Genomic DNA, 13,526 nt, shown 5'->3' on the forward strand with positions numbered 1-13,526 from the left:
GACCATCTGTCATGTGAATCTGCCATGACAGAAAAATGAGTGTGATCAATGGCCTGGATCTGTTTTGAGCACTTAGTGGTGGTGGCACATGCCACTCCTTGTGTCCCATCATAGCTTTGATCTAGAGCTGTGCATTTGTACTGGGGAGGTGGGGAGTGCCATGGGTAGGGGACAGCCATCGAGGTGTGACTGTTTCTATTCATTTCACATTTGTGTTTGGCAAGATCCCCAGATGGAAACATTCACTGGAGGTCTCAGAAAGGAGGGCTCTCAGGATCTGCACAGCCTGCATTGCTCTGAACCTAGCATCTGACAACTAGATGATTGTCACTGATGTGCATAAGAAGGAAGCTTTGGAAAGCAAATGGATTCTAAGGGCAAAGTAAGGTGCTTGTGCTCATGGAGCTGGAGGAAGAGGCAGCCAAGGTTCCCAGGGCTTCTCCTGGGGAGCTATGCAAATAGTTCAGGGAGCTGCTATTCTTGGCCTCTGTACCACAGTCACCCTGAATCACTGATGTCCCCTAAACTAGACTCTGACATTAAGCCAGACCTAGGGCTGACCACAAATAAGCACCTCCAAGCTAGAGTGGGTTTCTTTTAGGGCTTGGGAGAGTCAGAGGCTAGAACATGCTAGAGATTTATCCTCCTCACATTCTGAGGAAGATACCTTAGCTGTGCCTCATCGTAATGTTCCGAGCTGTCTTTTTTACACCATGGAAAGATGTCACATTTTGTTGGATAACATCTTTCTCTAGAGTCTAAGCTTTATTAACCTGCTGCTGTTGGATTTACTGTTGGTTGGGATGTGGTGATACATCCCTTTGCTTCCAGCCCTCGGAAGCAGAGGCAGGTGGAGCTCTGTGAGTTGGTGGTCAGCCTGGTCTACAGTGTGAGTTACAAGGTAGCCAGAACTACATGGTGAAACCTGTGAGTCAAAACGTACTATTGTTCATAATTTTTCACACTTAAACACATTTGCCGATGCAATTGCCTGTTGTGTGCCTTGATGGAAAATGTTCATGAACATTTTTTTCTCAATCCAGTTTCTTTTACCTATATAAAAATCTCCAGATAATCTTAAAGGGGGTCAACAAATGACTGGAACTTTTTCTTCCATATTCCTTAATTGACTGCAGCCCTTTTCCAATGGATCACCTTCAGTCGAGACATTTTGACTTATATGTTACTTTCAATACTTCAAATATTGAGACCTTTCATGAAGACTTAAGAGAAAGAAAAGAAGAATAACTTCCAAAATCTTAGAGCTTTAAACTTTATGAGCAAATATATAACATTACTTCACTTTTAATATGAAAATGAATATGCCACTAACATATGAAGATGACTTAAGAATTACCCTTGTGGGGGGGCTAGAGACCTGGCTCAGAGGTTAAGAGCACAGGCTACTCTTGCAAGGACCCAGGTTTGATTCCCAGCTTCCCTACAGTAGCTCATAGCTGCCTGTAACTCCTATTCTAGGGGATCTGATTATCTCTCCTGACCTCCACAGGGACTCAGCACACACATGGCAAGCAGTCAAAACAGTTCTGACATGTACAAACCGAGACTTGCCCAACACTGCTAAACAGGAAAGCAAACATCACAACCAAGATTCCTTCCTCCAGAGCCCAAGCTGTTCCCAGTTCCCCATGCTCACGTCTCCCTTGACCCTGGCCAAGAATCAGAAATGTGCAGGAGGAGAAGATGGGAGGCACAGCGTGCATGGACTAGGACAGACGTGTTCTTGTTCCCAGAAAAAGAGCCTTTTCTTTGTGTTGAGTAGAGGTGCACATCTTCAGCTCCAAAACAGAGGAATGCTATTTGGATGCCTAACCAGAACTGTCTTAAAGCTTAACAGGCAATACACTGGAGACAGGGAACTGCAAGGACAGTAAATTCTAGAATCCTGAATGGCAATGCATGGCAGGCGAAGAAGGGGAAGATGAGGTCTTAAAACTACCCATCCCCATCCCTCTCTCTGCTGCCTTCTCTCCAGACTGGGTCAAGTCTGGAAGCATTTTTAGGAACCACTTAGGGGTGTCTGGCCAAAATTTAGTTTCATTTGTCTGTACATTTGATTAGGTCTTTAAGATTAATCCAAAGTACTTCTTTCCCATAACATAGTTCGTGTACATCTGCAAGGCTGTAGTTCAAGTACAGCTGGTTTTGGACTCTTACTGTCTTTCCATTGCACTCCCACCTGAGGCCGCTCTTTCGAGCTTCATATAAGGTGATTGCTTGCAGGAGTCACCTCACCGTTTGGGGAGGAGAGCCCAGGCTTGAAGCCAAACAACACTGGCCAGGTCCTTTCTGTGTCATAAGCATCCTTCAGCCTCAAGTCTCAGTGGGGTTTCATAACAGCTGGCAGATGTCCCAGAGGAGAAGACTCAGCCATCTCTGGATTACTCCTTCCAAACTGAGTATATGAAATGATTCATTTTTAGTATCCACTCTTAATCACACTGTGGCTTGTCTATAAAATATTGACAGACATCCTCCCTTTGACATGTATGGCAAATATAGATAAATAAAAATAAATCAGGAGAGATGACCTCAGCTCTTAAAACTTATAAACATTTGAACACTTCTGGTCTCAAAGGCCCTTCATGCTTTCAAAAGTTAAGATGCAGAACTGGCAGTGGTCCATGCTCTATTTGAAGCTGGATTTATTTGGGAGGGGTGGGGTTTTTTTTGTTTTTGTTTTTTATTTGTTCTTTGTTTTTTGAGTCAAGAGTTTTGTTTCAGGCTCTGTTATTTCCTTCATGAAATTAATATTTCATCTCGCAGAATGACTTCATGCAATGTTTGGGAATATCCAGGGGTTTGGATGTTGCTTCTAGAGTGTTTATACATGAGGAGAGGGGTTGGGGGCAATGGGATTCTCACCCTATCCTATGGCTCAGTGTGTTCTGAGGCCTTACTGTTTTCTCTGGGCTGTTCTCAGAGTGTGTGGGCTTTGACTCGTCACCCTCCATCCAGGGATGAAAGCACGCTTTTACAGGTCACACTAGCTATTTCCTCAGAGTCATTGATTTGGAGAAAGGGTGAGCGTGTGTGAGCTACAGCGCTCACTTATGGGAGTTCGAGCACAACTTGCAGGAGTCAGTTCTCTCCTTCTAGCATGTGAGGCCCAGGATTTAACTTAGGTCATCGGGCTTGGTGGAAAGAGCCTTTATTAGTTGAGCCATCTTACCAGACAGTGTTGTCCTTCAATTGTATATAGGAGGAAACAAATTGAAAACTTCTGGGTAAGTGTTCCCTTGGGTGGTAAGATGATCTACCCAGTTGGGGAGTCTAGTACCTGGCAACCTCTAAGTCATCCTGGCAAAGCAGTTGCCCTCTAGGAAGTTCAGACTTTTCACCAACTGTTACTATACTTGGAGAACACATTCTCTGCAGTCCGTACATTCCACCCATGAAGCATTTCTCTCCAGCCTTTCCTAACAAGCGCTATTGCATGTAGGAAAGAGTCTGAGATTGCGGCATGCATTTAAATCACAGCTGCAGACAATTACTGGAGGGATTAGAGGTAGGTGGGATTTGAACTACCTGGTTGAGGGTGGAGAGGAGAAAAGGGATCATGAGTGGATGGAGGAGCGGGTGCCAGGGGAGGAGATGAGCACATGACCAGGAGAAGCAGCAAGTATTTGGGGAACACCACTGGGGAGGTAGCCAGGCCAGCAGATAGAAAATTAGGGTTTACCTCCAATAATGAATGGTCAAGCTGTTTCTTTATTTAACGAACAGTTCTAAATTAAGAAACAAGGTTTGTACAACAGAACCTTGCAATGTGAGAATTCACCCATAAGACTGGACCTTCTGGTATAGGATTTAGCATTACAAAACATAACAGACCAAACCTCAACACCCACCCACCTCCAGGAGTGAAGAACCGAGATCCCATGGCTTGGCTGGTGAGTAGAGGTTAGGAGCCCAACCACTCTGGGCTGCTCCAGCTTGGTTGGGATGGGGCTGTGGCTGCAGGAAGTGGCAGCTGAAGGTGAAGAGCAGATAAAGCCCAGTGTTCCGGAAGAGCTGCAGGGGACAGCACGTGAAGAAAGTGCTAGAGCTTGCTCGCAGACTTAGATATGGTACTACTGGGTACCAGCTGTGATGTGACCTTTCTGGTTTTATGTCTGCATCATGTCTGCATTGGTGAAATGGGGGTGACTGCACAATCTCCTGGAGTAGCAAATGCTTTGGTGATTTGGGTGTTGATTAAATGCTTACAACAGCATTTGACAGAGCGAGCAGTGTGCAGTCATTAGTTTCTTGTTGCTGTTCCACCATTGCCACTGCACTTGTCCTGGCTGTGATGACCATCGTGCTGTGATCCTGTTATGGGTCTGGAGAATTCCAGTGTTAGACAGTTAGAGGAGCAGCTGCTGGATTCAAGCTGAGAATTTGCAGGGGCAGCTGTATCATGTTGTGAATGCCAGTGATCCATTTTTCCTGTTCCTATGGACATACGCCTTTCACTTATTACATGGACTACTTATTTCTTATATTCTTATGACAATACATATTAGAGTTGGATAAAGCTACTCTTCCAGGAGGCCTGATGTATTCTAAGATGGCTTGGTGTGTCAGTGTTTGCACATGTGTGCGTGTGTGTTCTAGTATTTGCAAATCATCAGCTCTTATAGGTCACTGATTGAGAACCTTATTTATGCTCTATCCCAATATTTAGTGTGTGCATGTGACCATCTCCCATAGAGGAATGCCCAGGCACATTCAAGATGCTTCTGTATGGTGTGTGTGATGCACAGATCATTGCTCTGAGATGTGTGTGTGTGTGTGTGTGTGTGTGTGTGTGTGTGTGTCTAATGTAACCCAACAGTTTCCTCTCCATCTCAGATGACTATGCCCAGCTGTGCAACATCCCTGTGACAGGGCGTCGGCGGCCATATGGACGGGATGCGTTGGTGGACTTCAGTGAGCAGTATAGCCCAGAAACAGACCCTTACTTCATTCAGGATCGTAAGTACACTCTTTCAGTCATGTTAAGTTAAGCTATGGATCCAGATTACTCAGTGTTGTCAAAATATGATCTATGGGAAATAGTTCCGAATGCAGATCTGTGGGTCTTGTTCTAACCCTAACCACCAGAATATCTGGGCGGGACCCAAAAGGCTGGTTTTAGAATCTCTTTGGGTTAGTATTGCATGGTAAATTATTACATTAATTTTCTTAAAGTGATGAAAATTATGTTATTATTATAATTGCTACAGCTCAATCATATCTTTTCATATTACGTCATGGTCTAGTTCCATTTTCCTACAAGATGACAAATGTTTAGCACACCAAGTTGATCTTTACAAGTATTTTAGAGTGGGTGGCCAAAACATAAAAATACCTTCTTGGTCAGAAATGGAATTTCAGGATCCATTTGCGAGGGGATATATTAAGTAAGAAGTGATGGGTGTCAGCTTTTTCTGGACTTGTGGGCAGAACTTTCATGGGGGAGGCAAGAGTAAAAATAATGTCCCTCTAGAAAGGAAATTCCCCACAACCTACTACTGATAGCGGGTCCTGTGTGAGGAAGCCACACACAGAAGCTCTGTTTCCACAGGAGAGAGACATCTGTGTTTAAATAGGAAAGAGTAAGGTTTGAAGACACATCAGCTCCGAATAAAAGATGGCAGCTGGCTGGCTGGAATCTAGGCTGCTGAGAAAAGGCGAGAGAAAAGCTAATTCAGGGACCTTTCACAAGGGATGTGCCCCTCTCGAGCAGCTATACCACAACCTCACATACTGGAGCCTCACAGGACCATGGACTCTGAGGCAAAGATCTTAGAGCTGCATCATAATCACAAAATACTGTGAAGGAATTTCTTTTTTCAGGCCCTGTCATCTGTTTCCAGAGGCCACCATTTGGTGTTAGTCGTAGCACCCGAAAATTTATAGATGTTTGGTTTTGATACCATCTGATTGGTTATTTCTCTGCTACCAGTAAAATGAGACAATTAAAGACAGATTAGATTAGATTAGATTAGATTAGATTAGATTAGATTAGATTAGATTAGAAGCAAGTTTATTGGGAAGCTACTCTTGGGAGCATTCACTGGCCCCAAGGATTGAAGCCAGGAGTTGCCATGGGGTGGGGGAGGAGAGAGAGAGAGAGAGAGAGAGAGAGAGAGAGAGAGAGAGAGAGAGAGAGAGAGACAGACAGAGACAGAGACAGAGACAGAGACAGACAGAGAAAGACAGAGAGACAGAGAGAGAGAGAGACAGAAACAGAGAGACAGAGACAGACAGAGAGAGAGAGAACAAGAGAATGAGCACCCAGAATATCTGGATTATATAGGGAACCTCTGGAAAAGAGCATCCCAGCCCCTAGGCTGGAAAGTTCAAGGTTGGTGATAGGTTATTCGGGGACTGAGGGATGCTGGGAGAACCTGGAGACCAGGTTTGTTTTAATATGTAAAATATGCACCTCAGTCCCCCATCTTGGGGTCTGAAACCAAATAGTTGTATTGGGGATTATTTCCACAGAGTCAGCGTGGCTTTTCCTTCTTGCACATAGGGAGGGCAGGTACTCTTCTTGTCTTCTGCTCTTCCTGGAGCTCTTTGGTTGGATCCAAGACTCCCACAGTCCAATGAAAGAGAGAGAAAGCACAAAGTTTAATTACATTTTCACTTATGTAGAGCTTTCACAGCACAAGAATGAAGTTTAAGGAAATGGCCAGTTCATACTGCTTTGAGGCTTTTAGACTCTGAACAATAAATTTGTGAATAAGTGAGGACACAGGGATATCTAATATTATGATAGGATAGATAGTAAGTTCTATTTACCTCCTGAAAGACTTAGGGGTGGGGAGGGAGGAAGGATCTAGAAGTTACTGGAAGATAAGTTACTTCCAAGAATGTATTGATTTGCATTTGCTGCCGCTCCAACTCCAAGCCTCCCTGTCTGAGGCTATTCTCCAGCGTGAGTGTGGGAAGGCCTTCTACCTCTGGAGAATTTTTACCATCTGGTAGGACTAGGACAAGGGAAGCTAGCTAGCATGATCAGACGTAAACTGTTCCTGAGTGGCTTCAGGTTGACAGAGTCAAGTTGGAGCACTCTAAGACAGATGACGCACCCTTGGCTCCTTCAAAGGCTGCTGTGTTCTAATCATCCAGCAGAATTACAGCCATATTTCTGCCATTCCAGCGATGTTGGTTATCACATACTTATATGATCCTTCTCCAGAGTCAAGTATAATATAGTTCTAGAAGGTTTCTTCTGTCCTTTCTCAGGTCTTTCTAAGGATAATGACAGTCTCATTCCTAACACCTAGTCATCTTCCTTTTTACTAACAAGACATGACCCTGAGTCACCTCCTGAAATGGGCCTGAATACGCTCACAACCCCAAGACTGTCACACAGCTTGTGTGGAGCCTCTCACATTGCACAGCTTTTTGTGCTGAACTCTCCTGAAGCTCTCTTCAGTGCCAACGTCACTCTGAAGTTCCTTTCAATTCACAAATGTCAGGCCCCCATTTAGCAACATAGAGAGTTGTCATGTCGGTTTTAATCTCTGGATTTGATTCCACAAAGGCTTTAAACAGCTTGCATAGTAGAAACTTCTCCCCAGCCCTGCCTACTCTCTGGTAGCAAAGGCTTCTGGCCCTGCTGCAGGAGGGACCAGTGGCCAGCAGTGGAAGAAAGTCTAAGTGAGAGTTCTCATCACCTTCATGGTTTGTGGTCTCCATTACCTTCAGTTTGAGCAGTATTTCCCAAACTGGAATTTATTAGTGCAGAAATCACTCTCTGTTGTTGTTGTTGTTGTTTTTGGTTTTTTGTTTTTGTTTTTGTTTTTTTGTTTTTTTTTTTTTGAAAGGTTAGATGCTGTAGAAATTGTTTAATCCCAACCTAGGGTTTCTACCCCGCTTTTGATTCTTTAGTTTCTATATAAAAGACACAAACAACCTTTATATTTACAATAAGCCTTAAACAGCACAAGAGCTAGGCAGATACCCACCCTTTATGCTATTAGAATCTAATTTCCTATTGATAACTCTGAATTATTCATTATTATTTACTATGGTTCCTCTGGGCTGCTCTAAACAACCCTCAGGGCCCACATTTTTATGGCTCACCTAACCTATGGCAACTTCTTCTTCTTCTTCCTGCACCTTCTTCTTTTCCTTCTGGTCCTCCTCTGACCCCAAGCCCAGGAGACCCAAACCACACCTATGTCTCTTCTGCCCAGCTATTAGCTGTTGGCATCTTTATTTACCAATCACAAATAACTTGAGGGCAAGGTCAATCTGTCTAAGTGCAGACTCTCTCGTCTCTGGGGCAACCAGTCTTGGGGGCCCAATATTAACATTAGAGCACAAGCAGCATCAGGCCAACCCAGTACAGCTAGATATGGTAATGTTTTTGACTTTGCAGGCCACATGGTCTCTGTTGTAGCCACTCTGCCATGGCATCACAAAAATAGCCACAGGGGGTTACCTCAGTGACTGGATGGAGTCGTGTTTATTTACAAACACAGGTACTATATCAGATTTGAACAGAGTCTGCATACTGGGTTTAGAAGCCAGACATGTCTCTGGCAGAAGGCTCCTGGGAATCAATTTCAGATACCTGAAAAGGCCACTAGGATCCCCAGTGGAAGGATAATTTCCACCCAAAAATTTGTCCTGTCTAAGAGAAATGCAGGCACAAAGATGGAGTAGAGACTGAGGGAAAGGTCGACCAATAACCAGCTCAATTTGAGACCCATCCCATGGGCAAGCAACATTAATGATACTCTGTTGTGCTTGCAAATACGAGTCTAGCAGAACTGTCCTCTGTGAAGCTCTACCCAGAAAAGAAATCCAGAAGTGTTTTTAAGAAGTCTTGAGTTCCAGTTATTAATGGTACATTTTAATTCCTGGAATAAAATGTAATCCTGCTAATTATGAAGTTGAAATTATTTTGCTTTGATGCGCTGGATTTGAAAATGCTTTGATTTCATTTCCAGTCTGTATTTCTGAGATTACCTTTATGTGTCTGTTTCTTGTTGATCTGGTTGTTTCCCTCTTTAAATTTTTTGAAGGGACCCCCCCCCCCCCCCCCCCGTGAATGTATTGTTTTTTAAAGTGGGTGTTTCCTGGGCTCCTATGCAAACAACAACAGCATTCTACTGCCCCCTGCAGCTCCGTTGGAGAATTACCTCAGAGGCTCAGTAATTCCCCTTTGTGATGAGATAACCTGTGACCGCATACTTAGGGCACTAGGTATTGATACTTACAACTTCCCTCTCTAGGAAGACAGCTCAACACTTTCATGCCTGGCCACATTGTTTGTATCTCAAATGGTCTCAGAGCAAGAGCTTCTTTGTTTTGTCTAAACACAAGTCAAGATGTTTGGCACCACTTCCATGGGCTTTATCCTGTGGGCTCTTGGGGAAGGTTCCCTGGGAAGCCAGAGAAAGCAGACCCCACAGGGCACAGCCAGCTGGGCTCTTCTTTGTTTCTACACCTCCACTGCACATCCTCAAACCTGGGAGCCCTCCTAGAAAATGCTTACGGATCAGTCAGGAAGTCCACCGATCCCATCCCAGAAGGCCTTCTGACATCTGCCCTGCTGGAAATTTATGTAAAATGTTCAAAAAGTCTCACATTTCCTACTTTGAAAAAAGAAAAAACTCAAACCCATGCTTGTTTTCTCAAAATTCAAACTCATGCTTGCTTTCTGGTGTTATGTGGTTTTAGTATAAAGCATTAGAATCCAAAGAGTGGTTCATATAAAACAATTGCATTGGTTTATGCATAACACTAGGTACAGGTATACTTGGTAGAAAACTCTAAAGATAACATTAAAGAATCTAAAACAGATGTAGAAAATAAACCAGATCTTAAATAACAACAACAACAACAACAATAATAATAATCATAGTTTGGTTTTCAATAGGGTAAGAGGGCAAAAACTTCTAACTGGCTTCTACCTTTGCCTCTGTAGGCTTTCTAAACAGCTTTGAGGAGCTACAGGCTGAGGAATGTGGCATCCTCAACGGCTGTGAAAATGGCCGCTGTGTGAGGGTTCAGGAAGGTTACACTTGTGATTGCTTTGATGGATATCATCTGGATATGGCCAAGATGACCTGTGTCGGTAAGAATGAGAGTGTCTGTCGAAAGACTTTTCCTGGTAAAATCCCCTGTGGCTCTAATCAGCTGAGTTTGTGTCACATAGATGGGTGGGGCTGTGGTTTGGGAAGATGAAAAAAGTTCTAGAAATATGTATTGAGTGTAATAATGCTTTGTGTCACAGGACTAAGCACAAGAACAGTTAAGGATGTCATGATGTAGTCTGTATTTTTTTAATGACAGCTAAAACTCCTAGTTATCATGGTAAATAAGAAGCCTTGGTGTTGCATTTTTCTTGAGGTCAGAGACTGAACCCCAGGGGTTTGTGCCTGTTGTCAAGAACTACACCAGAAATAAAGCTCTACCTCCAGCCCTGCCCCCAAAGGTCAAAATGTCTCAAGTAATTATTTTGACTTTTAAATTTAAATTTTGACAATTCAGTAATGGTTTCCCTGAGTGTGTGAGACAAATATAAGACTGAAGGAAACTAGAAAATAGGCAGCTTCCATAGCAGTTAGTTAGGATAAAAATTATTTTTAAAAAATCACCCTTCACACTGTAGCTTGGATATATGAACTATCAAGCCGACTAAATGTTGACATTATATTAATAACAGGGCAATTCTAGACTCTCCCTGATCACCTATTCTAATATGTATAAAGGATTATCTTACACATTGAGAGAGGTAAAAATGAGGAAACTATCTGGTTTACATGGCCAAGAACTGGGACAGCACCCAGAATGGCATCTGCGTGTCACCAATGAGTGGCTGTAACACTGAAGACTGTTGACCTGTGGGTTTGTTTATTGCAGATGTAAATGAATGCAGTGAGCTGAATAATCGAATGTCTCTCTGCAAGAACGCCAAGTGCATCAACACAGAGGGCTCCTACAAATGCTTGTGTCTGCCCGGCTACAGAGCATCTGACAAGCCCAACTACTGTACCCCGCTGAACACCGCTTCCGAGTTAGACAGGGACAGTGAACTGGAGTAACGGAGAAGCTACGTAACATATGCCCACATACTCTGCACTGTGTAAAGGGAAAGGGAGAGGTGGATACTTGAGACACTGCACCTAACCCAGAACGTGGCAAAGATGGAAACAACTTGGGGTTCAGTGAAGCCCCAAAGACGGATGAAGCAGGAACATGAGAGGAGCAACAGACCAAATGGACATTTCCTCAAAAACCCAGTATATATAGTCTGTTCATATGTAAAATTCAGTGGAAAAGAGGCAGGACACAGCTGTCATTTTAAACAGAGGTTGTATTATTATCTTGTTTTGATTTTTTTTTTTTACTATTGCTGAAATTTGTCTTTTAAATAGCAGTGATGATGTTTTATATGAGTATCCTTTTTGCTGTGCAGATCCTCGGCTACCCTCTCTCTTCAGCGATAATCTCAAGTGCAAACAACTTTGATAAAATATTGTTGAACTGTATTATAAGTAAGATGACACAGGGTTGTGCTGTTCCTTGGTCTGGAAACTTTGAAAAACAAATTGTCTGTCCTGTGGAGCAGGCAGTGATTGTTAAACTTTTATCTACATCTGGAGGGGTGGGAAACACCTTTATTTCACTGTATTACCAGATTGCCTGTCAATTGGATCTTACTTGGATGGAAATGAAAGAGCTTCTTAGTGTTTATTAGTGTTGTGATGTGTAAAGTCAATCCAGAAAAGTCTAAAATCCTGAACATCCCCTCCCCCCAAATATTTACCACTGTATAAGAAAATAAAATCGCCATTTTTGTAGAAAAAAGATCTGAGTGTGGAAGAAGTTGTACACTTCCCCATAACAGTTCCCAGCTCTTATTTCTTAACCAGTGTCCTCCACTGTATGTTAGGACTGGTTAGCTATTGTTGCAGGTTGGAAATTTTTCTCTTAAGTTCCATGTTTTCTCTTAAGTGCCAAGTCCCAGTGCTTTAGGATTCATGAACTCTCTTCAAAGACAAGATCTCAGGAGGAAATGAAGGTTACCGGTGGAGTAAACTGTAATCCAAGACTATGGGTGTTGTAGGTGATGAAGAAGTAAGGATACCTACAGAGGAAAGGTCACTTGAAGAGGGATGGAAGGTGACCATCTTACAGGAAGTCAAGCCTGCCACAGATCTTGACCCCCTAGTCCAGAATTCTGAGAAAATAAACTTCTGTTGTTAAATCACCCATGATACTTTTTTATGGCCTTTCCAGACAACCAGTACAGACTTGTAGAACAGAAATAATCAACAAACAAGGCCTTCTAAAGTCCCAGGCCCTACTCTCTTATGAACCACCTCTAGCAATGACAGCTGCTTCACAGTATAAACAGACTGTGCCCCAGCAGACCCCATGGAAAATTCCCCTTGTGAACACTTTCTTGAGAGGCCTTTGCCTCCTGATGTCTGTGCAGGCAGTGTGCTAACACCTTAACGACGTAGATCTTCTAACCTTTGGAATCTGTCATAATAAGGGAGGTCTACCAAGTTACCTGGTCCCAAAGAGGAAAATGATCTTGGATTATCCGGGTATTATTACTATGGAATCACCAGGGGTGTCCTTGGAACCTTAAAAGTGGCAAGACAGAAAGAAAGGAGTTATGAAAATGTGTCTCAAAAGAAGTCAGGTACATCATGAAAGTGCTTCATCTCACACCAACTGGTAAAGGACATGGACCAAAGATATGGACAGCTAGTGGGAGCTGGGCAAGGCGAGGAGAGGGCTCTTAGTACACAGTAGGACTAGAAATGAGGATAGCACTGTCTTTATTCAATACCCTGATTTCAGTCCAGTGACGCGGTGTGAATCTCTTACCTATTGAACCGTAGGACAACTGGGCACTGCTTGATGTGACTGAGTTTGCAGCAAGAGAAAGGCGAATGCCGTTCTAAAGCTGCACAGAAACGTAAAGTCTGAACTAACTCAATTTCCTGCCAGGACCGAAGACGAGCGCTCACACAATTCCCGTCACCACGCCCACTGGACTGTGCTCAGAGGCTCATGGCTGATGGGGACTCAGAAAGAGGGGTCTCTAAGTGTCACTCCACACCATGGTGTGTTCAGCCAGAGAGGGCCCTGAGCTGCTGTTCTCTGACCCACACACCTTCTTTTCCCTGTTCATTTTCAGGCAGGCACTCCCTCAATAAAGCTACAGGTTGAAAAGCTTTCCTGCCCTCAGTCATATGCTGCCAAAGGGGGTCACAAAAGGAATTTGCCCAAACTAGACCATAATACCACACTTAGCTCAGGGCTTCTCAGGCGCTCCAGAGATGAGCGTCATTGCTATGGCCGCCATCTGGCCTTCATGTTGGTGACAGCCAGCCCCATATATGGCCTGGTAAGTTTCTGACAGCAGAAAATTTGTGTAAGCTTGGGAGAAATGGGACGAGATTTTCTAAGCCCTGGAACCACGAAGACTGGTTTTACTCTCCATGACACCAGCCTTTAGAAATGAAATAAAGAGGAAAGTCATTTCAAGACAGGAT

General features: G+C 43.5%; 1 protein-coding gene across 2 annotated transcripts in view; it reads left to right on the plus strand.

The window, feature by feature from the left end:
• LTBP1 (latent transforming growth factor beta binding protein 1) overlaps nucleotides 1-11,801 on the plus strand; it is a gene marked incomplete at its 5' end in the record, with an annotated part of 370,057 nt that extends 358,256 nt beyond the window's left edge. For both annotated transcript variants that reach the window (XM_080931548.1, XM_080931549.1), the window contains 3 exons: nucleotides 4,858-4,980; nucleotides 9,938-10,087; nucleotides 10,876-11,801. In XM_080931548.1, the coding sequence (XP_080787674.1) occupies nucleotides 4,858-4,980; nucleotides 9,938-10,087; nucleotides 10,876-11,057 (455 nt within the window). In that variant the 3' untranslated portion in view covers nucleotides 11,058-11,801. The remainder of the gene's footprint in view (nucleotides 1-4,857; nucleotides 4,981-9,937; nucleotides 10,088-10,875) is intronic.
• Between the last annotated feature and the right edge of the window lie 1,725 nt (nucleotides 11,802-13,526).

The sequence above is a fragment of the Micromys minutus genome (assembly GCF_963924665.1).
Source record: "Micromys minutus genome assembly, chromosome: 1".
NCBI classification, from domain to species: domain Eukaryota; kingdom Metazoa; phylum Chordata; class Mammalia; order Rodentia; family Muridae; genus Micromys; species Micromys minutus.